The following is a 26435-nucleotide window of genomic DNA, read 5'->3' on the forward strand; positions in this document are numbered from 1 at the left end:
CAGTGCATGAATGAAAGGATCTTAACTAGATCAGACTGCAGCTGCAACCCAATTTTACTCCTAATGGGCCTGTCCCATTTAGGCGATTTTTCAGGTGACTGCTGGTGACTGTAAAGTTGCTGGCAGTTGCCTGAAAAACCGGCAACTGGAACGACGACTGTCAGAGTGCAACACACACAGCACATTGCTTCCTTCACCAGCCCGTTATGAGGGAGGCGACATGGCAAGCAGGGGGAGTGCTGTCTGAGTGAAATTCACATGGTCCAAAGCCAATGTGATACAGACACACACCACGATGAACAGGAAGGTTGGTGCTGTAAGTAAGAAGCTAAATAGCACAGTGTACGGTAAGTTCTTTAAAAGAGGGGGGGGAGGGGGAAGAAGGGTGAGAGAGGGGAGAGAAGGGGGAGAAGGAGTGGAGACAACTTTTAAGAAGCCTGAGATACACGGCTGTGAAGCTCGGCGGACATTAACATTACCGGTCGGTTATCCTTGGTTCTGAAAACTACTGTTTATGGGGTTTTTCCCCAATGAGCCAATAAAATTCACCAGTCAGCACTGGCTACAACCTACAATAACCTAAGAGAACCTTCGACCGCCTGGCAACCCACTAGGACCTCCTGGCGACCCACCTGCGGCACGAGAATTCTCGCTACTTTCCATGGCGGCTTCATGCTAGTCGGCGCTAATTTTTCAACATGTTGAAAATTTTGCAATGACCATAATGAGGCCGCGACTCGTTCCTAGAATGCGAGAATTACTCACGACCATGAAGGCGACTCCCCGGCAACCACCTGCGAACATGTGGTGACCATGTGGCGACTGCAGTCTCCTGCAGTCGCCTAGAAAGTCGCCTAAGTGGGACAGGCCCAATTCCGATTTGATTGATAAACATTCCTAACACTGAAAACTTGCTGGTCATTTGTTGATTTTGATTGAGAGATTATCTGGAATGTGGCTTCTGTTTTTATTGCTATTTGACCAGCATTCTCCCACTCATTATTGTTCAAGTGCTGTTGCACTTGAACCTAGCAGGTTCTTTGTCAGTAATTAAGGTAAGTCATTTTGCCGTTATTGGTAATTCCTTTTATTGTTCAGTTTCTTTTTGGGGTTTTTCTGCCTCTTTGCTCCTCTATCTTCTGGCTGCAACAAGTATTTTTGTATTTATCATCGTTAACATCCCTACTTCACAACTATTGAGAGAGAAAAATCCAGCAGTTTCTTTGTGCTCTTCTGTCCTTCAAAATCCTGTCCATTCTTTCAGCCACCACTCAGTGACAAAGCCAAAAGAGTGTTCACAAGTGGTATCAACTCACCTGACCTTAGTGAGAAAACAAACTGAAAGACACAAAAGTTTGAGCTTTTCTTTAATAATCCAAAAAATGGAGATAATAACTGGTTAGGTTCCAACGCCTGTGATCAGCCTCGACCATCGCTTCATTGAATGCTGACTGGGGAACTGACTTGCCCACAAGAGATTTATTTCAGCACTTTGACTTGCAGAAAGCAGCCTGCATAAATCTCTCATCGGGCAGAAGATACAAAAGTTTGAAACCACGTCCCATTAGTGTTCAGGGACAACTTCTTCCCAGTGGTAATCAGCCTCATAAGCGGACCTCTCCTACGTTAAGGATGTGCCCCGAATCATACAATCTAACATGCTGCGGGCTTTTTATAAATTTACACTTTGTTTGCAGCAGTAAACTATTGGGTTGGTACAGTGACGCCACAGTACAGTTGCTGCCTTACAGCGCCAGAGACTCACGTTTGATCCTGACCACGGGAATTGTCTGTTCGGAGTTTGTACGTGATCATGTGGGTTTTCTCCGGAAGCTCTGGTTTCCTCATACACCTCAAAGATGTGCAGGTTTGTAGGTTAACTGACTTGTAAATTGTCCCTAGAGTGTAGGATAGAACTAGTGTACAAGTGGTTGCTGGTCGGTGTGAATTTGGTGGGCTGGTGGGCCCGTTTCCACGCTGTATTTCCAAACTAAACTAAGCTTGAATTTGCAGTTTTTTTCTCTGCTGCACTACTGTTGTGCTCATGATCTGATCTGCCCAGATAGCACACAATACAAAGTTGTTCACTATATCTCAGTATACATCACAATAATAAACCAATGCCAATGCATACATTAAAAATTAGGTATAATAGTGGATAAGTCTCCAGGTCCTGACAGGATATTCCCTAGGACATTGAGGGAAATTAGTGTAGAAATAGCCGGGGCTATGACAGAAATATTTCAAATGTCATTAGAAACGGGAATAGTCCCCGAGGATTGGCGTACTGCGCATGTTGTTCCATTGTTTAAAAAGGGTTCTAAGAGTAAACCTAGCAATTATAGACTTGTTGGTTTGACTTCAGTGGTGGGCAAATTAATGGAAAAGATACTTAGAGATAATATATATAAGCATCTGGATAAACAGGGTCTGATTAGGAACAGTCAACATGGATTTGTGCCTGGAAGGTCATGTTTGACTAATCTTCTTGAATTTTTTGAAGAGGTTACTAGGGAAATTGACGAGGGTAAAGCAGTGGATGTTGTCTATATGGACTTTAGTAAGGCCTTTGACAAGGTTCCTCATGGAAGGTTGGTTAAGAAGGTTCAACTGTTGGGTATAAATGCAGGAGTAGCAAGATGGATCCAACAGTGGCTGAATGGGAAACGCCAGAGGGTAATGGTGGATGGCTGTTTGTCGGGTTGGAGGCAGGTGACTAGTGGGGTGCCTCAGGGATCTGTGTTGGGTCCTTTGTTGTTTGTCATGTACATCAATGATCTGGATAAAGGTGTGGTAAATTGGATTAGTAAGTATGCAGATGATACCAAGATAGGGGGTGTTGTGGATAATGAAGAGGATTTCCAAAGTCTACAGAGTGATTTAGGCCATTTGGAAGAATGAGCTGAAAGATGGCAGATGGAGTTTAATGCTGATAAATGTGAGGTGCTACACCTTGGCAGGACAAATCAAAATAGGACGTACATGGTAAATGGTAGGGAATTGAAGAATGCAGTTGAACAGAGGGATCTGGGAATAACCGTGCATAGTTCCTTGAAGGTGGAATCTCATATAGATAGGGTGGTAAAGAAAGCTTTTGGTATGCTAGCCTTTATAAATCAGAGCATTGAGTATAGAAGCTGGGATGTAATGTTAAAATTGTACAAGGCATTGGTGAGACCAAATCTGGAGTATGGTGTACAATTTTGGTCGCCCAATTATAGGAAGGATGTCAACAAAATAGAGAGAGTACAGAGGAGATTTACTAGAATGTTGCCTGGGTTTCAACAACTAAGAAAGGTTGAATAAGTTAGGTCTTTATTCTCTGGAGCGCAGAAGGTTAAGGGGGGACTTGATAGAGGTCTTTAAAATGATGAGAGGGATAGACAGAGTTGATGTGGACAAGCTTTTCCCTTTGAGAATAGGGAAGATTCAAACAAGAGGACATGACTTCAGAATTAAGGGACAGAAGTTTAGGGGTAACATGAGGGGGAACTTCTTTACTCAGAGAGTGGTAGCGGTGTGGAATGAACTTCCAGTGGAAGTGGTGGAGGCAGGTTCGTTGGTATCATTTAAAAATAAATTGGATAGGCATATGGATGAGCAGGGAATGGAGGGTTATGGTATGAGTGCAGGCAGGTGGGACTAAGGGAAAATAATTGTTCGGCACGGACTTGTAGGGCCGAGATGGCCTGTTTCCGTGCAGTAATTGTTATATGGTTATATGGTAACTGTCTTCCTGCAAACCTTTAGGTTCACATTGCTGAGGTGAACACTTTGGTCCTGGAATTCACACAAGCTGCCTTAATTCCCTTCTTGATTACTGGTACAAATCAGATGATTTTACTTCGGAGTCACGTGAGTGACTACGTGAAGAACCCGTCCAGCACGCATGCGCGACATTGCGTTCACGCAGTGCAACAGCGACGCAGCGGGAGTACAGGCGCTCCCGCTACAAGCCTGAAGGAACGGACCGTTAAGTAAGTACTTACCTTCAGATTAATATCGGGACTTTGCTCTTGTTTGTTGCTCCAGGGGGAGCAAAGCAGCAGAGGGTAGCGGCCCCCGTCCGACTCCAGGGAAGGAGCCGTCAGTGGAAGGGGGAGAGGCGGCACCGGGTCCGCACACGCTGCGGACCACAGACAGGTACTACGCCGATGCCCAGTCCGCTAACAGCTGTCTGACCAACAGCAGCGGACTGGAGGGAAATTAAAAAAACCAGCCGGTAATCCCTGCAACTCCCGACAAGGAGACTCGCCACCCGAGAACCGCGGATGCCGCCCGAAAAACGGCAGGCAGCCTCCAGAACAAGTCAGCAAGCAAACCTCGGGCTGGAGACAGACACGGAAGATGGAATCAGCAAGTGTCTGCTCTCCAAGCCTTGAGTAAGGTCATGGAGTATAAAACTCCAACGAGACTTGCCTCAGGAGCAGGGGCAAGTCCGCCAAGGGAGCATAACACTCCCGCTCCAGTGCTACAGCACTGGTCATCTCCATTGTCGAGGGATTGATGGCGACCAGAGCTGGGCTCGTCAAGAAGAGGGCTCACTGGCTGAAGAACATCGGGAGTATGCTTGAGGTACAGGATCAGGAAGAGCTGCTGGGTGTGTCCGCTACGAGCGAGATGGCCTTTCAGTATCAACTGACGGCCAGCCTACTACCTGTCTTTTCCAAAAAACCTCTCCAAGACAGGTAGCCATGAGGCGTTGGATTTCATCACGCCTCCCCTAAATTGCATTTACTCAAAGTGCCCACCATTATTGGGGGATACATTGAGCAGGGCATTTTAAAACCCAAATATCTTAAATTGCATTTGATACCCTGACGTCGGCTATCATGTTCGCATGCTCATTCCAGAAGGGCAGGGTAGTATGGCAAAACACCTGACCCTACTGTTCACAGTATGCTCCGCAACTTCTCAAGGGAAATCACAAACCTGCCCTCAACCTATAAAATTCACAGGACTGTGAGAACGCCGACCTCACAACCACAGATCCTGCTATCTGGCAAAGTTACCAAACCAAACCTAAAAAACTGGACGAAGTGTCCAAAAATATTCGGCTAGAGGGCAGGGTCTGGAATGAGCACCACACTAAACCAGATAGCAGTACCTCTACGCGTCCACCAGGAGGCGTCTACGTTGGTACTGGTGAAAGCTCGGGGCCTGCATGCCAATCCCGTAAGCCTTTTAGGCCAGGGCCCAGAGCGGGCCCCATGGAAAATTCGCCACCCCCCAACAAACACCATCCCTACAGACAAGGAACCAGAAACCGAAGAAATGAACACACCACCAAACAACAGTGAAGACAGATAAGTATGGTTCCTGCCATCACATAAAGGTGAAGGGTTTGTACTAACAGAGGTGGGGGGGGAATCACCTGGTTTGGAAGCTATCATTCTTGGTAGTTATATACCAAAAAATATTCAAGGGGGAATAGGATTAATATATTGCCACCAGTCCAGCATGTATCCCAAGGGGTCTACCCTTCCACTAATAAAATCTTGAGGGTCTAGCTACTGGAAAAGATATACCAGGGGTCTTAAGAAATCTCATATGAGCCTTTGGTACCAAAAAACCCTAAGATGGTGAATGTCGCACCATCATTGATTAAAACCACTTGAGTATTCATCAGGTATACCCACTTATGGAATTTGTAACTGCTACCATGGATTCCAAGGATACTTTATGGTAGACATCGACTTTAAAGATGCATATTATTCAGTACCCTCTCATATAGATTTCGGATATACCTCTATTTACCTGGATGGGGCAACCATGGCGAACATTGCCATTTTCATTCACTGCACATCTCGCATGTGTATGTGGCAAATAACTTGACTTGACTTGATTGAGTTGACTTATTATTGACTTGGCTAATATGAGCCGAAGCTATTCCAGAATTTCAACCAGCCCTGACATTTTAAGGACATTCGTCATGGCATGTCTATATGTTAACGATAGACTATCCTTGGATATAGCTATATCAGCAGCATTAGCTACTAACTTATTTAACCTGGGCTCTGTCATATTATCCAGATATCTACATTGACCCCATCCACAACATTGTCTATCTGGTATTCTTTAATGCTATCAGTTATGGTAACATTAACCACCTATCAACTACGTGCCAAGAGTATTGGGATTAGTAGCAGCATTACCAGCTACTGAACATTGTACCTTTCCAATGAGCTGAGATACTAGTGTTCAAACTATATCCCATACCTAGATTATGGTGGCAAATGGACTAATCTGGAGTTGTCATCACTATAGACACTGGGCATTAAACTTAGTCAGAAATTTGAGTATGTTCTATTGAGTATATTCATCGGACTGGCTGCTAGGCCACAAATGGGCCCGATCTCGGGGGTTTTCAGAGGAAGAGGACTTAACATTCTTTCCCCACAGAGGAAAATTTTGATTCTGCTGTGGGGGGACGTTTGTGTTGAACTCTATATGTGTTGTGTCCATTTTCTTTATTGTTAAACCTTTTTCTATGGCATACAAACGTATTATCTATTTTTTGTAATGCACCTTGGTGTCAATGCGAGTTGACTTAAAACGTGCTATATAAATAAAACTTACTTACTTACTTACTTACTATTGGTAAAGCATATTGCCCAATAGTGCACCATTTTGCATGTTCGTTTATAAATTAACAACATCACAGTGGTGGCATATACCTAACTACTTGGGCGGAATAAAAATCGATATTATGTGACAAATTATTTAACAATTGGTAACCGTATGTCGTCAAACATATTTGACCATCAGCAACTTACCTATCAGGTGAGCAAAATACTGTAAACGAACATTTAAACCAAAAGTATTTGCTGAGATTACAAAGCAATATGGACTCCTTATATTCCAATTGAATCGCCACGTACCAATGTATATCGCATGAAACCAAACTCAAGGCAGCGGCATGGTACATTCCCGCATATTGAGGTGGGGGGGGGGAATCTAATCTCTATGTTCTCCCTTTCTTCTACCTCATCAATAGGTACTACGGCCTCATCAGTCGGGTACTACGCAAAATACAGTGGACTAAACACACCTTGGTTCCCAGTGGTCCTCAGCATGTTCATCAAAACCCTATGATTCCCAATAGCCCAGGCTTATCAACCCACCCAGTTCAGGCATAAACCATCCATGCCACGATAAACTACTGGGTTGCAGAAAACCCCCCCAAAAAAACCCACTGCTGGGCCTGGATTGCAGAATTGGGAAGACCACTGCTGGGCCTGGATCAGACAGCACTATCAACATGATGACAGCATTCCGTCGCATATCCACTAGGGAACATACCTGGGAAGATACTGCTCAAACTCAGGAACTACACATTCAACTACAACAAAACCTGTACTGCAGTTCCTGGCAGGCCTTCACCACAATGAAGGACTCAGCTACTGCGCCATCAATATAGCCAGAAGTACTCTGTCAGCCTACTCAACTTAGGCACCACGACAAGGGCAAGGGTACCACCCACTGGTGATCAAATTCAGGAGAGGTATATTCAATCCCATTCCCCAGAACTAGGTACACCCAAATTGGGATGTCAGTGAGGTCCTGACGTACCTTAGGGGATGATCACCAGCCAGGTCCCTCACCCTGGAACAGCCTACCCTGAAGATGGATATGCTGATGGCCTTACCTCAGCAAGAGCCAGTTCTTCCATCTATTGCGATTGGACAACATGGTTATAACACCAGACAGTGTCACATTTTCCATTCAGGGGCTGGCCAAACAGAGCAGACCAGGAACATCAGGTCCAGTCATGGAATTCTGGGCATACCCACCTGAACCACGGTTATGTGTCATGACCCACTTAGTGAACTACATTGACACAATAAGAAATACCCGAGAGAGAGGAAAAAGCCTTATGGGTCAGCCACTAGAAACCTCATGGTCGGTTGACGAGCTAAACTATCTAGTGGCTCAAGCAGGTACCGGGAGTTGCTGGAATAAATACTAATGTGTACTAATCTTATTCCACCAGAGCAGCTTCCACGTCAGTGACTAAGATGATGGACGTGTCTATGGACCACATCCTGGCTACAGCGGGGTGGTCTAGGGAGTATACGTTCCAAACTTTGTAACAAGCCGCTGGCAGAACCTGTATCGGTTGCAGAAATAGCATTAGAATCTGCAAATATATAATTTAAGCCCGGGGGAGCATTTTTGTCTTGTTATTGATAATAACACCATTTCTTGTTTTACAAACAGATTCATGGTTGATTACGATAACATACTTCCTCCCTCGAATGACTTCGGCAGCGAGTGAAGTATGAACTGTTACACGGTTTGAAATCACAGAGCTTTAAAATCTTCACGTAGTCACTCACGTGACTCCGAAGTAAAATAGTAAGATTAAACGAGAACTTACCAGTTTGAAGTTTGATCTATATTTTATGAGGAGTTACGATGAGGGATTACGTGCCCTCCGCTCCCACCCTCAATAATAGAGGTCAAACTGGTAACTAAGCTCTCCTTTTCTTTACTATCTTTATTTCAATTACTGTGTCTGTCTGTGATTCCACACCGCTGCTTTGAAGTATGTCGCGCATACGTGCTGGACGGGTTCTTCACGTAATCCCTCATCGTAACTCCTCATAAAATACAGATCAAACTTCAAACTGGTAAGTTCTCGTTTAATCTTACTATTTTAACCTATGACTCCATAAGAAAGTAGTATTGGATGGGTTGGAAAACACATAAGCATGTAGGTTTTTCTATGGGCAGTGACCTCTGCCTTGACTGAATTGCCTTTATTTTTATATTATTAAAGCCAACATACAATTTTTTTTGTTTTGTTTTGCCACTAGCAATGTCGACATTCATTATCCTTCTCCAATTGCCGTGATCTAAGAAACAAGTTAAGACACATTGGTGCAAATGGAGCCACATGCAGGTCAATCAGATAAGAGTGAAAGATTCCCTTCCCTAAAAGACTTTGGTGAACCAGATGGGCTTTCATGGCAATCCAACAGTTTCATGGTTACTGTGACTTGTATGCGGTTACCATGACTTTTATGATTTCCAGATCTATTTAATGGGTTGAATTTAAATTCCCAGCTGCAGTGGTGATATCTGAACCTCTGTCAGTAGATCAATGAATAGTTCCAAGCACCGGCAGCAAGACCACAAAACTAATAAAAGATCCTGCCCAATCCATGTTGCATTTCCCTTTTTGATTTCCTGAAGAATTCTTTAATATTATCCTCTGCTTCCGTTCTAGATTTGATCACTTCTCCTTGTTTTTTGCCTTTGCCTATCAAATTCTGAATTCAACTATTACTTCAGGATTTCCCTCTAGCTGGATTTCTACTCCTCACTATGTTCTCATGTTCATGCTCAATGTAGTTTGGCAGATTGCCCACCATCTAGTCAGTGGTTTTCATCTTTCTTTCTTTGCTGGCATTCTTTATGGTCTTGCTAAATAATTAATTCTGTTCCCAGTCTATTATGTTTCAGAAAGAGAATATTCAACAGTCTGGAGATATGACAGACTGATGCTGGAATTTTGAGCAATAACTATAGTGCTGGGGGGAACTCAGTAAAGTCAGGCAGCATCTATGGAGCGAATGGACAGACAATGTTTTGGGCCATGTCCCTTCATCTGGCTCAGATTTTACAGAAATAGTGGTGACTAAGGGAATGATTGGTAAAAGCAAATCAGTGTAAGAACAATAAGGAGGAAAGACTATCAGCAGTTATTGAAATTATGGAGAAAAATTACTGGAATTTCAGATAATTACTCATGGAATATAGTACAATGTGGCACAGGTTCAGGCATTTCCGCCCCAAATGTGCCAAATATTAAACAAACAAATTAATCCCTTCTGGCTGCACATGACCCATATCCCTCACATTATCTTCATAATCATGAGCCTATCTAAAAAGCCCCTCAAACCTCAGCATCGTATCTGCCTCCACCACCACCCCTTGCAGCACGTTTCTGGTATCTATCACTATGGATAAAAACATTCCCTGCACATTTCCTTTAAACATTTTCCCTCTGACCTTAAAGCTATGTAATCTGGTATTTAACATTTAAACCCTGGGAAAAAGATTCTGACTGTCTATCATATTGATGTCCTCTCATAGTTTTATAAACCTTTATCAACCTCCCTCAGCTTGGAACGTTCTGGATAAAACAATCCAAGTTTGTCCAACTTCGCTCATGAGGAAATAGTCCTAATTTGTGCATCCTGCGCTAAAGAGAAAACAATGCAGTTTTCATCCAGGACATGCTTGATTTTATCTTCCTTAACCTTACACATATTTTGGGGGGTTTTTGGACAAAATTTAGAACCTCTCTCATCATCCAAGATTCATGAACCATGCCGTCATTGTCCCTTCTCCTTACTGGCCCTCCTAAAATATTTTTAACTCCTACATTTCTTAGCAAAAAACTAAATGCTTGTGGAACTCCGTGGGTCAGGCAGCATCCGTGGAGGGAGTGGACTGCAGGGCTACCTGCTGAGTTCCTTCAGCAATGTTTTGGGTCAGGACTCTTCTGAAGAAGGGTCCCAACTTGAAACATCATCTGGCCATTCCCTCCACAGATGCCGCTTGACCCACTGAGTTCCCCCAGCACTTTGTGTTTTGCTCAAGATACCTGCAGTCTCTTGTGTCCCAACATGTTTGATATGGACTTACTCAGTAACACTACTTCCAATCTAATCACTTTATCTCCCGTCTAATAAGTTGGACTCCAATTTAGTAGTTTCTCCCAAATTCCAGACTAATCCTGATTCATAACTATTTGAAACTTATCAATATTTAACACTGTTCCCAAAATGCTCACCCAATGAAATACTGGTCACCTGGCCAGGCACGTTTCCTCATTCAAGGTCCAGTATGCTCCTTTGTCTTTCCATAATCTGTCTACACATCTTTCTCTCTAGCACCAACTGGTTATTGGAGAGCAGGAGTATAATCTCTTCAGAGTGATTGCACCTTTATTATAGTCATAGCGTTATACAGTGTGGAAACAGGCCCATCGGCTAAATTTGCTCACACCAACCAACATGTTCCATCTACACTAGTCTCACTTGCCTGCATTTGGCTCATATCCATCTAAACATGTCCTATTCATGTACCTGTTTAATTGCTTCTTAAACGTTGTGATAGTCCCTGCCTCAACTACCTCCCCCGACAGCTCGTTCCATGCACCCACCACCCATAGCGTGAAAAAAGTTACCCTACAGATTCCTATCAAATCTTTCCCCCTTCACCTTAAACCTATGCCCTCTAGTCCTCGATTGCCCCACTCTGGACAAGAGACTCTGTGTGTCCACCCAAACTATTCCTCTCATGATATTGTACACGTCCATAAGATCACACCTCATCCTCCTGGGAATAGAGTCCCAGCCGGCTCAACCTCTCCCTATAGCTCAGACCTTCAAGTCCTGACAGCATCCTCATAATCTACTCTGCACCCTTTCCAACTTAACAACATCTTTCTTATAATATGGTGCCCAGAACTGTACACAATATCCTCAATGTGGCCTCACTAATGCCTTATGTCAACATCAATGGTTGCAACATGACTTCTCAACCTCTATACTCAATACTCTGACTGATGAAGGTCAATGTGCCAGAAAGCCTGTTTGACCACCATGTCGACCTGTGATTGATGCTTGAGCTTTACCCATATTGTCTTTATGGATGAATCCTCCAGTATGTCCTCTCTTAATGCAGTTATGACATTCCCCCCGTTTAATAATACAACTCATGCATCACTTTCACCTCCTGCTTCTGAAACATTGAAACCCCGGACTGTTAAAGTGCCAATCCAGAACCTCTCACAATCAAGTAGAAGCCACAACTTCATAGTTCCATGCACTGATCAAACTTTAAGTTTATTTGATAAGGTTCCACATTGTAGAGTGCTCTGCAAAGTTAGAAAGCAAAGTATTCAGGAGGAGCTAGCCGACTGGATGGAGAATTGGCATCATGGAAGAAAGCATATGGTGATGGTGGAAGGTTGTTTCTCGGACTGGAGGCCTGTGACTCATGGTGTTCCTCAGGGATCGGGGCTTGAACCATTGCTGTTTGTGGTTTATATCATCGATTAGGATGAGAATTTAGGCGTGATTAGTAGATTGGCACTAAAGTGGGTGGCATCTTAGATAGCGAAGATAGTTTTCAATAATTACAACAGGATCTTAATCAGTTGCGCAAGTGGGCTGAGGAATGGTTAATGGAGTTTAATGTAGATAAATGCGAGATGTTGTATTTTTGGAAGTCCAACCAGAGCAGGAGCTAAACAGTGAATGGCACGGCCCTGAGGAGTGTTGTAGAGCAGAGGGATCTAGGAGTGCAGGTATATAGTTCTTTGAAAGTGGCATCAAAGGTAGATAGGGTGGTCAAGAAGGTTGAGAAGCTGAGCTATAGGGAGAGGTTGGGCAGGTTAGAACCATATTCCTTTGAGCGAAGTAGGATGAGGGGTGATCTTATAGAGGTATATAGGATGGGAACGATTTAATAAGAAACTGCTTCAGCCCTTCAGTTTCACCATATTCATGAACCTGGCCCTGCATGTCCTTCCTTCCAGACTTACTTGTCAAACCTTCTGCCTCCCATCAATCCCACCATTTTCTGACCTGTTGCTCTGGTTCCCACCCACTTGCCACTTAAACCCTCCCACGTTGCACTAGCGAACCTCACAGCAGGAATATTCCTTCCCCTCCAGTTAAGAGTGCCTGTCTCATTCACATCCCGTCGACTCTGCAGGAGAGCCCAATGATCCATACATTTGAGGCCCACCCACCTGCACACCCTCCATCGTTCCCCGTGTATTGAACGGAACTATTCCATTTCTTGCCTCACTAGCACAGGTAGTAATCCTGAGATGACAACTCTTGAGCCTCAGTTTTGTTTATCATTTTATATCTTTCAATGTTTTTACTAAGAAACTCCAGAAAAGGTAACGGCTACAATCAAACACTGGAGGATAGTCAGATGATGTTGGTGAGGAATTCAGAGCAATCACACCAATTATGGACTCTCCACTATACTCTCAGCATCAATGATCAAGTCTTTGTATTTTTGCTTTCAGGCAAATTGATTTAAGTAATTAAAGCCATTTTTACATTTTCAGTCTGAAGAAGGATCTCGACCCGAAATGTCACCCATTCTTTCTCTCCAGATATGTTGCCTGTCCCGCTGAGTTACTTCAGCATTTTGTGTCCACCTTTACATTTTCACTTCCTATATCATTCACATTCCAATAATTCATTTTATGTCACAGCAATAGTAGTTCTTAAGTTTTATAAATTTGGTTAATTGTTAATTACCAGATATTAATTTCAAGTGTGAAAGACTTCCTAAAATTTAGTAAGTACCAATGTTCAGTGAAGAAAACATTGACATTACTGTCAATCCAGAATCAACGTAAGGTGGACAGATCACTTCAACACCATTCATCCTATTAGCCACGTTCCTGCTCAATTCCAATTAAACCAATTAAATTTCCTCCTGCCATCTTCATCAGCAGAATATTTTAAATCTCTCCAAACTCAGCACCACCTTCAAGAAGAAAGCTGGCCATTTTCTCTCAGAAGAAAGCTGGCCATTTTCTCTGAGACATTTAATTATAGTGCCCTGTTGCTCGCCATTGAATAGCTTTCTGAGGTCATGCATCTTGCAGTTCTTTCCAATGAGACATACCAGGGGATCTATTTGCTGTGAATCTATTCCCACACCAACACATAGCATTTTAAAACGCATATTTTCATTATATTTCTTCTCCATCTTGACTAATTATTACATTCTTCACTAGTATGGTCACTGCATGATGTCATTTAATTTCCTAATTTTACTCTGGAAGATTGTTTAGTTGATTATCTGCGGTCATGTAGACTCTTTTATTTTTCCCTTCGTTATATAAAAGACTAAAACCTCTAGAATTTTGAAATAAAATGTGTTGTTCCAGCCACGTGTAAGTTTTAAATACTGGAATAAGGTTCCAGATGTAGTTATATTATTCTGTTGGGTTATAATCCCAATGCTGGTGGATGGTTTTTCTATTGGAATATGTTCTCAATGGTGGAGCAGGATTCTTCAGTAGGAATATGATCCCAATTCTAGAGTGGGGTTGTTTTATTTCAATAGGCTCCAGTATTGGAACTTGGCTATTCTGTTGGAATATGGTCCTACTATTAGAGTTCTTTGCTAATCTTTTTTTCTCCAGCAACAGTAATTTAACTATAAGTATATTCAATGAATTCATACCCTGTATCCATTTAGGTCTTTTTAACAATAAACCCTGGCCTTTATATGGCACCTTTTAACATGTAAACTGTCTCAGGGAAGATCATCAAATAGAATTTTTGTACGAATAATAAATGACATAGATATCTAGACACATGAGAAATGTTAAATCTACTTAAATTTACCTTCCCAATTCTAAGGCTCCAGACACCATTTAGCAATCTACATTTATCTGCAATATCCAAGCGGGATTTTTTCAGCCAGTTCTACATTTTGACTATTGCCAGATTATTTGTTGGAACAATTGTTTCTTCTTGAAATGATACCATCCTAAATGGTGAGTACATCAGTAAGCACGGCAGTAGAACCCAGACAGAATTTGTTTTGTCAACTTTTTATTTTCAGGAGGAATTCTTGCATTTTTCAAAAATTCAGTCTTTGATCAATTCACATCCAAACAAAGCTGATGCTGTGGACAGATATCTAGTGAATGTACTTTCTTCTGACCACAAACATATTATGTTTTTCTTTCCCATTGTTGTGATCTCAGAGATGCTGCCTGTCCTGCTGAGTTACTCCAGCATTTTGTGTCTTCTTACATTTTGTTATCTTCTTGAATTTATTTTGCCTGGTATGAACATAATAAATCTTAATTTTCAGGTCAAATTTTGAGGATTAATCTTGAGGTCAAAAAGCTATTTCATTGGTAGAAGCTTTAACCCAGCTAAACTACAGCTCTAACTTTCAACACCAAGTTTAATAGGCAATTAATGTGTAATTGCATTGTTCTTCAAAACAATGAGTCTGAAGACAAGATGCCATTTTTGCAAAGCAAATAGCAGAATATCATAAATCAACCAGAAGATTCTAGAGATTCACAGTGCAAGGCATATTCATAAACACTGAATTTGTTGCCTAATATGATCAATAATAATGGGCAGTGCTTAAAATGATTTTATCCACAGCAAAATATGACGTAGTATGTTTTGGAATTGACATTGAAATTCATTATACTAATTTTTGTGATGCATAAGGAACCAGAGTTGTTAATTGCCCAACTGTAAGGAATATTTTGAAAATGATAGGCTTGAAAGAAAATTGAGGTTTTATTTCAAACTTTGGCGGTGAGAATGTAACTCTCTATCACAACTGAGGCCAAAGTATCAATATATAAATTTACAGCAAAACAATGCAAAATATTTGGTGTAGTTCAAAACCAATGCACACCCTTAAAAGGAAAATGTTCTACTCATGTAGCTCAGCAACCATGATCAAGAAATAAAGATACAGTCCCAAGTGAAAAAAAAACGTTAAGCAAGCAAGAGGAAATACACGTCCAGCAGAAAGATCCTATATATCCATAAAAAGTAACAGAGTATTTAAGGAAAGAAATAAGATATTCAAAATGGGAATATAAAAAAAACATGCATGAGGTATGATTTAGAGTAGGGATTTTTATTAATGAGCAACAGTTACAAACGGGAATGTGAGCATGTGAAAGGCAGATGAAAGAGGAACCATAATGGTTAATAAAGCAGTTATGTTATTCAAATATCCAGAGATGGCATTTCCGCTTAGCATACAAATGGTGATCCTGTTGAGAAATACTTTCAAATTTGCACGTTTTGGAGGTTTCTGCTTCCAAGTTTCTGCTTTAATGCGTTAGGAAATTGCGAAACCTAAAATCTGCCCTGAACTAGTGCAATATTTTGGAATGCAATTAAAAAAATTATTATCCTTAAATAAATACTTCTGAATATGTTTAAAAGTGAAAAATGTTTAACATGATTAATACAGCTTGAAATAGTTTTTTCATCAAGAAAGAAAAATGTAAACAAATATAAAATTACAATGTAAAATGTAAATGTGACTTAGTGGAGTCAGCGTGGAGTCAGCGTGTTATGCTAATTTTCTTAAATTCATCTCCATGAACTCATGAATTTCAGAGGAAAAATGCAACATGCTAATGCTGCTATAAAAAACATTTAATACCATGTATAGTGATGAATTTCCACGCCAGTGTCTATTCCAGCATCTATGTACAATCTGATTTTCAATAACTGAAAATATGATCAAAGTTTGCTGCCTTATGCCACTTATGCCAGCTACTGGTTCAGTTGAATATCATCAATCAGTTTCAATAACTAATAAATATCTAAAAGCTCTCAAAGAAACATGCCCATCAATGTTTTGGTCCTTGAAAGTATACAAGTATTAGGTTAGTTTAGTTATACGTGCGGCAACAGGACCTACAGCCCACAGAGTACGCGCTGACCACCGATCCCTGTGCACTAACACTAACCTACACACACTCAGGACAACTTACAACTTTACCAAGCCAATTAACCTACAAACCTGTAATCTTTGGATTGTGGGAGGAAACTGGAGCTTCCTGAGAAAACCCACGCATGTACCGGGGAGAATGTACAGACTCCGTACTTACAGCACCTGTAGTCAGGATTGAATCTGGGTCTCTGGTGCTGTAAGGCAGCAGCTCTACTGCTGTGACACCGTGCTGCCCTATTATTAACTGGAGCTCCAAATGGTGGTAAATTTGATCTACTGCCTGCCTAGTTTAGTGGGTGGCACCAGCTTCTAGTATGATATTTTATATACCAGTACAAAAGTTTAAGTAAAAACAAAGGCCTAACTTGTACTTGAAGCTTATTTTTGCTTCAGTGTGATCAATTCCAGTCTCATTATAGATAGACACAAAAAGCTCAACCCAAAACGTCACCCATTCCTTCTCTCCAGATATGATGCCTGTCCCGCTGAGTTCATCTTCGGTTTAAACCAGAATCTGCAGTTCCTTCTTACACATCTGGTTTCACTGTACTGCAAATAAATTAAACCATACAGAAGGTGGAATCCCTGGATATCTATTTTAAGTGTGAAGGAAAAATACATAAAATAGAGCAATTCTAAAATAAGTCAATGGAATAAACCTAATGAGTTTAATTAAATAAAATGTGGTAATGGAAAAGATAATATGACATAAAATAAGCAAATCTCCAGGACGAAATGCTTTCCATCATAGAGTATTAAAGAAATGGATGAAAAAGTGCAGATGCATCAATCATTATTGTACAAAGTTTTCCAGATTGAAGAATTATGCCTTTGTTATGAATAATTGCAAATGTCACTTCATTATTTAAGTTACAGAACAGTGGAGAAATAAGGTAACTAGAGACTGCTCTGTTTAACATCAGGGGCAGTATTGTACTTGGAAAGGATGAGCTAATCAAAGCAAAGATTTGTGTAGTTAAGTCCTTTCTGACTAATGTTTAGTTTAGTTTAGAAATACAGCGCGGAAACAGGCCCTTCGGCCCACCGAATCCGCACCGACCAGCGATGCCCGCACACTAACACTACCCCACACACTCTAGGGACCATTTTCACTAATACAAAGCCAATTAACCTACAAACCTGTACGCCTTTGGAGTGTGAGAGGAAACCAAAGATCTCAGAGAAAACCCACGAGGTCACAGGGTAAACGTACAAACTCCGTACAGACAGACCCTTAATTGGGATCGAACCCGTATCTCTGGTGCTGTAAGCACTGTAAGTCAGCAACTCTACCGCTGTGCCCCTGTGCCGCCCTGTATGTATTTGATTTTTTTTTTGTGTAGGTCACCACATGATAGATGCAAGTTTTTCAAAGCATTTAATGCAATTCAGTAATGTAAAATGAAAGTCTATGGAGTGATGCTCACCTTGTGACAAGGAATGGTAATTGCGTGTGGAGAAGGAAATTTGCCTGGTTATTGCCAGTTGCTGGGGTGCCATAAGTTTCAATAGTTTCCAATGAGGCACAATGCATAGAAACAAATTATCATCTAAATGCTCAAGCAACTGATGGATCAGTGCTGCCAAACTGGAGCTCAATGATGCAGCTCACAACACTTGTCAGCTGCAGTCAGGAGTAGAAAAGATCCCAGACCCCAATCGCATGTCTACACTTGCTCTTGCCAATGTGCAGAACGCCATAACAGGAGCACCAAATGCACTAGACAAAGTTAGGAGAGGTGGACATGAACTTCTATCTGACCAGAAGCACTAGAGAGGAGGGCTAGGGACAGGTATTATATTTATTGCAATTGCAAGGGAAATTGCCTGGAGAAGGGGTAGGTTGGGTAGGAAGGGATGAGCGAACCAAGGAGTTGTGGAGGTAGTGCAAGGAAAGCGGAAAATGGTGGGAATGGGAAAATGTGGCTGGTGCTGGGAAGACATTGAAGGTGGTGGAAATGTAGAAGAATGGGGTGTTGTATACACAGGCTGGTGTTGTAGACAGAGGCTGGTGTTGTATACACAGGCTGGTGGGGTGAAAGGTGAGGACTACTTTTCCCTGCAATCGCAGGAGATGTAACACCTGTCTCTACACCATAAGGATGGCACAGTGGCGCAGTGGTAGAGCTGTTGCCTTACAGTGCCAAAGACCCAGGTTCGATGATGACTACGGGCACTGCCTGTACGGAATTTGTGCGTTCTCCCTGTGACCGTGTGGGTCTTCTCCAGGTGCACAGGTTTCCTCCCACATTCTAAATACATGCAGGTTTATAGGTTAATTGGCTTCTGTGAATTGTCCCTAGTGTGTAGGATAGAACTAGTGTACGGATGATTGCTGGTTGGCATGAATTTGGTGGGCCGAATGGCCTGTTTCCACAGTGTATCTCTTAAACTAAAACTTCCTCCGTCGCTTCCCATCCAGGGTCCCCAACAGCCCATCCAGGTGACACAGATGTCCATGTGCACTTCTTCCAACCTCGCCTACTGTATTCAGTACTCCCTCATCTCAATAATCACCAAACCAAACAACTTTCTGTTGATCTTCGCCAAAACCAAATCCCATTCCCTGTTTCCCCAGATCATCTCCAGAGCTATCCACCCACTTTCTATTGTCTCCATCTTCTCATCAACTCCAATGAGATTTACCTTATATCTACTCGTCTTTAATTACCCTAACCTCTAACTGACTCCACAAGCAAATCAGTCATACCTTCAATCATTTCCAGATCTGAATTTGTCACCTACTCCATTATATCTCCACCAGAGTCCTTGCCCATTTAACCAACCCACCAGAGATCTTTTCCCCGATGTAACCCCACCCACAATAACCTCTACAGCCTCACCCCCAAACTCCAAAACCCCTACCAATCCCTGGTCTTTCCTGTGCCAATCTGATCCCCACAGCAGCCAAGATGATGAAGGAACATGAAGGAATGTCTCTTCCTGGTGACTTCACACAAAAACAGATTTCTACGCTGTTATTTTAATGACAATTTTGTGGTACATCCAATCCACAAAATTCAACAAGTAATTAAAACTTTACATGAGCACTTGTTAACTATGTTTAATTTCATGGTTGATATTTATTATTAATGTATGCAGATACAACTTTTATTTATAGGTTTATCAGCTCCATGGAAGAAAATACTGTGACTGAAATCCTCACCGGCATACTAAATCAGTTCCTATTCAAAATTCATTCTGAATGGAAGTGCTGAAATATTTCAGTTTATGCCAATGCTGCATAGATAGAATAGGTAATTTTTACTTCAGTGGAAAAAAAAATCAAACTTACATTCCTTTGTGCAGTACAGAAATCAACGGGAGGTTGAACTGACAGATTAATGAAACTTTCTTCATAGCAAATTGTTACAGGCTTTGGCTCAGGTATCTTTGATCTTTCAACTGTAGACATTTGCTGATGATAGCTGATTTTTTAAACCTCCCCTATGCTAGCCTAACTTCAAAGTAAAACTGTGTCAACTGTAATAAAAAATAAGTTATAATTATTGCTTCGCTCACTACTACAATTACTGTAAAGCATGTGTTGTGCCTCTTTGCATATTTGTACAATTTCATGAATGTCACTGCTGAAAATACCTTTTATTTTATTTTTATTTTTCAAAATCAAATTGGATGCCTCAGCTTTCACTGAAGCACGAGCTGCAGTCACCCAACATCGAGGTACTGCAATGGATGTTTGCTCACTTCTTGATGCCTTGCAAGCACTGTCTTACTGTCCGACATCCACATCCAAAACTGACAGCTGGCCTCTCAGCACCGCAGTCAATTCACCAGTGTCCTCATTGTTGCCGGTCAGATGGCCAACCCATAGAGCAGCCATTAATGTCAAGTGGATGAAAGGTGAAAGCACCTTTCAAGGCCCAGAGTGCTCAAGATTGTATGCAAGGTTATCATTGATCTCCTCAAAGTCAACAGGCTTCCAACGTGCTGTAATCCACCAGGGTGGCATGCAAGCTTATTTGTTAGAATGGGTGTCAAGGGTTATCGGGGAGGGGGAGGGGGGAAGGCAGGAAACTGGGATTAGCAGAGATCAGCCATGATTGAATGGCGAGTGGACTCGATGGGCCGAATTACATAATTCTACTCCTATAACTTGTGAACTTGTGACAAAGAAGGCTTAAGACAACCAAAGACAATGTGGATGGAAGACCAGCAATAAAGAGATTAGTAAGAATGAATACATTACATTTCTATGCAGTTAGCCATATTTTGGCATGAAAATTTGTTTTTTTGTGTTAACTTTAACTTTTTGTCTTTATAGTTATGCAGATGCTATGCTGTTCAGCAACAGATGGAATCAGAGTGTGACTAGCAGTTGAGAAGCTGCACAAGATAGTTATGGATCACCTGACCAGAAAGGAATGGTCTACCTCCTTTATTTTTCCCCATATGTCTTCAACGCCACAGCTACTTCCCATATGGCTGGTATCGAGTACAATGTCTTCATTATGTCAACAGGTTACTCAGCATCTCCGAATAAAGATTTGAAAATTTCTCTTTTAAGGGGCCTTCTCTCCTATTTCTACTTTCCACTTTTTCTTTTTTTTATATATACACACTTCACGTTTTTCTATTCTCTACCATCTATTTTTCCTCTTTTTCCCCTTTCTATTGTTTTCTTTTTCTTGTCTTGCTTATTCCTTCTCAGAACATAAAACTAGAGGTTGTACATAGAATGGATTACGGTATGACATAGTTGGCACCTAAAATTAGGTTCCACTGTACTGTTTTGTATTGTATTAACTTCTAATAAAATATATATATTTTTTTTTAAAACAGGTTACTCAGGTACATACCACTGAGCTCTTCCAGAGCCGCCAAGTCATAGAAGCATCCCTTGCCATCTCACTTTTTGTGGGACAGCACTACATTCATTTAATGTATTTTATCCATGCACCTTCCCACCTCCACCCCTTTCTGCTTTCCAACCCCTTCCGGGGGAACTTTCCCCTACAACCGCAGGAGATTCAACACCAGTCCCTTTACCTCCCTCCTCGACTCCATCCAAGCACCCAATTACTTTTCAGGTGAGGGAGAGGTTCACTTGCACCTCTTCCAACCCCATCTACTGTATCTGCTGTTCCAGGTGTCAACTTCTCTACATCAGCGAGACCTAGTGCAGGCTCAGCGAACGTTTCGCTGAACACCTCCGCTCAGTCCGCCTTAACCTACCTGATCTCCCAGTGGCTCAGCACTTCAACTCCCCCTCCCATTCCCAATCAAACCTTTCTGTCCCGGGCCTCCTCCATTGTCAGAGTGAGGCCCAGCGCAAATTGCACCTCATATTTTGCTTGAAGATGAACTGGATGAATGTGGGTGTTTTATTGTCCAGTGATTATGATCAATACTTGAGAGATTTGTATTTATGTGTTGCATCTTTCAATCTTGATATGCTCTCCGGTGCTTTGAATCATTAGGTAATGTATGCATTCTCTGTTGCGAAGGAGGCAACAAGATGACAACAATTAAAATCAGGAGAGGGCTACCGAAATAATGAATGTCGTTACATTGTTGCTCAAAATCCATGATACTTCCAGAAAGCCTGAACTTCGGTTTGTCATAAAATATCCTGCCTACTGGGCCATCTCAAAGCTTTCTTTCCCACATAAATATCCTCATCAAAGTGTACAAACGTCTTCATAAAGATGGGAGTAAATCCTCGTTTCCCCCCTTTCATGTTGGTATCACAGGAGCCACAATATTATCACATCAGTCCATAAATGCTAATCATGTAACTTGTTTCATTAAACATTTTATGTGGAAGCTGTTTCTAGGTCATTTCTATTCAGCATTTGTGATTAAATGCCACACATAATTAGATGGCACTTCGACAGTACAAATCATTTTAAAATTCATCAGGTGATTTTAGTAACTTGCATTTTATAATGATGATTGTCATCCAACAAGGTCTATTAATAGTTTGAACAGCTGCTTCACTCAAGAGCTCTGTGATAAGATAAAGTAAAATACATTTTACATTTAAGCTTAGGCGCAAAGTGGCAAAATTCAAAGCTTGGATACTCTCAAGTATGTACTGAGGCACCACGAGTTTAACCAGTCAAAATACAGCAGTAGCCAAGGGCAGATAACTGCTAAGGTTGACGATGAGTGTCCAACTTGGAATGCCCATCATGTTCGGTCTGGGTTGGAGGGATCATTGTGTTTTCAGTAGCCAGTTCAGCTGGTTATATTTGTGTATTCTCATCATCCTCCTGGCTGCAGCATGAACAGCTCTATTCCCCATTAAATATCGGCTTTATCAAATAGACCTGCTTGGCTTTCTTCTCAGTAGTCCAATCAGCATTGCCAATAAGGTGTAATATATATTTTCTTGCGGGCGTTACAACGACTGCTACCTTAAATTTCAAATATTTTCATCAGCTATGCATTAGTATTTGATCTCAACATAGTGGAAGAATCCATGTGGGATAACTGGCATTGCACCTCTCAACTTAATGTTCAAGGTGATGTAACTCATTATCATGTTGCATCGCCAACAAATTAGTTTAATTTGTGATTAAAACAAATAATACTGCAAAAAACACTCAGCAAATCAGGCACCATCCATGGAAAGAAGAAATAGAGATAACAGTTTTGGTCCAAGATCATTTGTCCGCCGGGGCACCTCATCTGGTATTCTGTGACTCAATATAATCTGGGACAGAGCATTTGATTGGTACCCCAGCCATTAAACTTTAGACTTTATAGACACAGCATTAAAATAGACCTTCGGTCCACCGATTCCACGGTGATCATGGTCACCCATACACTAGCACTATCCTACACACTAGTGACCATTTGCAGTTTACAGAAGCCAATTAAACTACAAACCTGTATGTCTTTGGAGTGTGGGAAGAAACCGGAAATCCCGGAGAAAACCTATGCAGTCACAGAGTACATGCATTATGCAGGTACAAACTCCACAGACAGCACACGTAGTCAGGATCGAACCCTGGTCTCTGGCACTGTAAAGCAGCAACTCTACCTCTGCGCCACTGTGCTGCCTTCTCGATAAACATTTGTTCCTTACATCACCAATGCACAGTGACTGTAGTATGTGCCATCTACAAAATGCTCTGCAGTAAATCATCGAGGCTACCTCCCAAATCTACAATCTCCACCACAAGAAGGATAAAATATGGGAAAGCCACTATCAGCATGTTTCCTTCCGTTTCGCACCACTTGTGCAATCGGTAGAGCACAGAGGAAGTAACAGAGTGCAAAATGTATAGTATTAACTGATCAGAATATCTTGCAAAATAAAGCATTCACCTGTACTGAGACAAAAATACCGAATAATAAACCTAAACAATCTTAACTTAGAAATGTATGACCATTCTTCTCTTGTCGCTGGGTCTAAATACTGAACAATGCTTAAAAAGCATTTGAATGGGTAAATGGTAGGACGGTTTGAGAAGAATTTGGGTCAAACGCAGGTATATGAACCAACTAGGGTAGGAACTACGATCAGTGTGGACGTGTTGGGTCAAAGGGCTTATTTCTGTGCTGTATAATCCTACGATTCGAAAACGAAGTGCAAATGAAATGGCAACTCACTGTTTGGATTTCTTGGTGGCAGGAAGGGAAATGTTGAAGAGACAAGTTTAGCATCTCCTGCGATTGAATGGGAAAGTGCAGTGTTAGAATTTCAGGTTAATCAGAACTAAAGTGCAGGTACTGTTAGCATATTATCAATTAGCGCACGGCAAGGTTTCATGGACTGCACTACAATATTACACAAGACTGAAAGTGGTACAGGCACTGTGTAGGAAGGAACTGCAGATGCTGGTTTAAACCAAAGATAGACACAAAAAGCTGGAGTAATTCAGCAAGACAGGCAGCATCTCTGGAGAGAAGGAATAGGTGACATTTCGGGTCGAGACCCTTCTTCAGACTGTGGTACAGGCACCCACAGTCTGAAGAAGGATCCCAACCCGAATTGTCACCTGCCCATCTCCTTCACAAACGTTGCCTAACCCACAAAGCACTTGGTGTTTTGCACAAAATTCCAACATCTGCAGTCTCTTGTGCCTCTTCTATTAATGTTGGTTAGGGGATGACTGGCTGAGAAGTATGTGACAATGATTCACTTGCTTATTTTAAATTATGATTCTGATACAGAAAAACAAACAAAAGCCAAACATATAGACATTTCTTTAAGATAGACACAAAAGCTGGAGTAACTCAGCAAGATAGGCAGCATCTCTGGAGAGAAGTCTGAAGAAGGGTCTCGACCCAAAATGTCACCCATTCCTTCTCTCCAGAGAGGCTGCCTGTCCCACTGAGTTACTCCAGCTTTTTGTATCTATCTTCGGTTTAAACCAGCATCTGCAGTTCCTTCCTACACATTTCGTCCTGCATATAGAAATTTCTCATTGTGTTTCTACCAAATTCTCAAAGCCTGCGTCTCTTTGCTAAAATCAGTTCAAATTAATCACACAACAGTGATATTATAAGGCAAATTTACAAAAGAAGCAGGTAATAAACCAATTTCAATTACTCTCTGGAACACATTTCCACTGCTTTTGTTTAGATACTGCTGAAGTAACACAAAACAGAAGTGATATCTGATGGCTTCCATTTTCTTTGGAGATAAACTGTTTAATTAACCTTTGAAGAGATTGAGGCAAATTAATTGTTCAAGGGATTAATGTGCATGGCAGGAGTCCAAGCACATACAATAATTAAACCACAATAACCATAGTCCAAACTTTATATCACTGCCAAATTCAATTTGCAGTTAAATCAAACAGGCAGTTGCGAACAAAATATTTAATAACACATAAATAAGAGAATAAATGTTCAAAGGAAAGCAACAATGGGCAAATACATTAAAGAGATTTATTATTAAATGATCTTGAAGAGGAGATAAACTGCAATACTCTGAGGTGTTTCAGCCAATATTTATTCTGCAATCAGCATCACTAAACAAACAGATTTAACTATTCATTAACACACTGCTGGCAATGGGAGGGTGCAGTCTATAATTTACTGTTGCCTTTCTTATATCACAACAGTGACTACACTGCAAAAAATATTTTAGTTGGCTATAAAACACTTTGAGATTTCCAGTGGCTGTGAAGTTTAGAAATGTATATTTTTCTTTCTTGTACACGAGAGCGGATTAATTTACTTTATTGCATCAACAGTTCGCCTTCCGGAGGGTCGCTGAGAAGCCGAGGCTGGAGCCAGGGCCTTGCGGGCTGTAGTCGCTTGGGTCAGAGCCTTGTGGGCTGAGCCCGGACCTGGACCGTAGTCTCATACTCTCTAACCCTACCCCTTATTCTTAAACTGTGACCCCTGGTTCTGGACTCCCCCAACATGGGGAACATTTTTCCTGCATCTAGCCTATCCAATCCCTTATGAATTTAATGTGTTTCTATAAGATCCCCTCTCATCCTAAATTCCAGTGAATATATGCCCAGTCGATCCATTCTTGTATCTACCAGTATCCATCTAGTAGGAGCAAATTGGAAATGGTGAATATTATGTAATGCTCATCAGGTTTTCTTTTTCGGCGCTAGTATTGGTGAAGGTTGAGCCATTCCAGATCCGCTCTTTGGTACCCACCATCACTTTAGATGTTAAGTGAGTATCAAAGCTGGATTACAGTTGGAGCTCTTGGAAGACACACAGCTTGGTCACCACGGTGATTTCCTGCCTGTTATGGCTGTAAGCTGTATTTCCATCTACTAATCAAATCAAAGCAATAGAAAAATAAATATCAACAATGTAACATTTATGCTTACATACACCAACTAACAAAGAATATCATAATACTCAGTGCCTGCCATCATTTCTACCCTTTAATGCTAACAATGCACAAGCATTGCATAGCAACGAGAAAATAGGTGCAGGAGAAGGCCCTTTGAGCCCGCCATTCATTATGATCATGGCTGATCATCCAAAAC

The 26435-nt window shown here is 41.5% G+C and overlaps 1 protein-coding gene across 4 annotated transcripts in view; it reads right to left on the minus strand.

Moving 5' to 3' along the window:
• znf385d (zinc finger protein 385D) overlaps positions 1 to 26435 on the minus strand; it is a 332806-nt gene that overhangs the window by 199950 nt on the left and 106421 nt on the right. For 3 of the 4 annotated variants that reach the window (XM_033046775.1, XM_033046745.1, XM_033046756.1), the window contains exon 3: positions 24082 to 24138. The exons of the other annotated variant lie outside the window; for it this stretch is intronic. In XM_033046775.1, the coding sequence (XP_032902666.1) occupies positions 24082 to 24138 (57 nt within the window). The remainder of the gene's footprint in view (positions 1 to 24081; positions 24139 to 26435) is intronic. 4 annotated transcript variants of the gene reach the window in all.

Source organism: Amblyraja radiata, chromosome 2 (assembly GCF_010909765.2).
Source record: "Amblyraja radiata isolate CabotCenter1 chromosome 2, sAmbRad1.1.pri, whole genome shotgun sequence".
NCBI lineage: Eukaryota > Metazoa > Chordata > Chondrichthyes > Rajiformes > Rajidae > Amblyraja > Amblyraja radiata.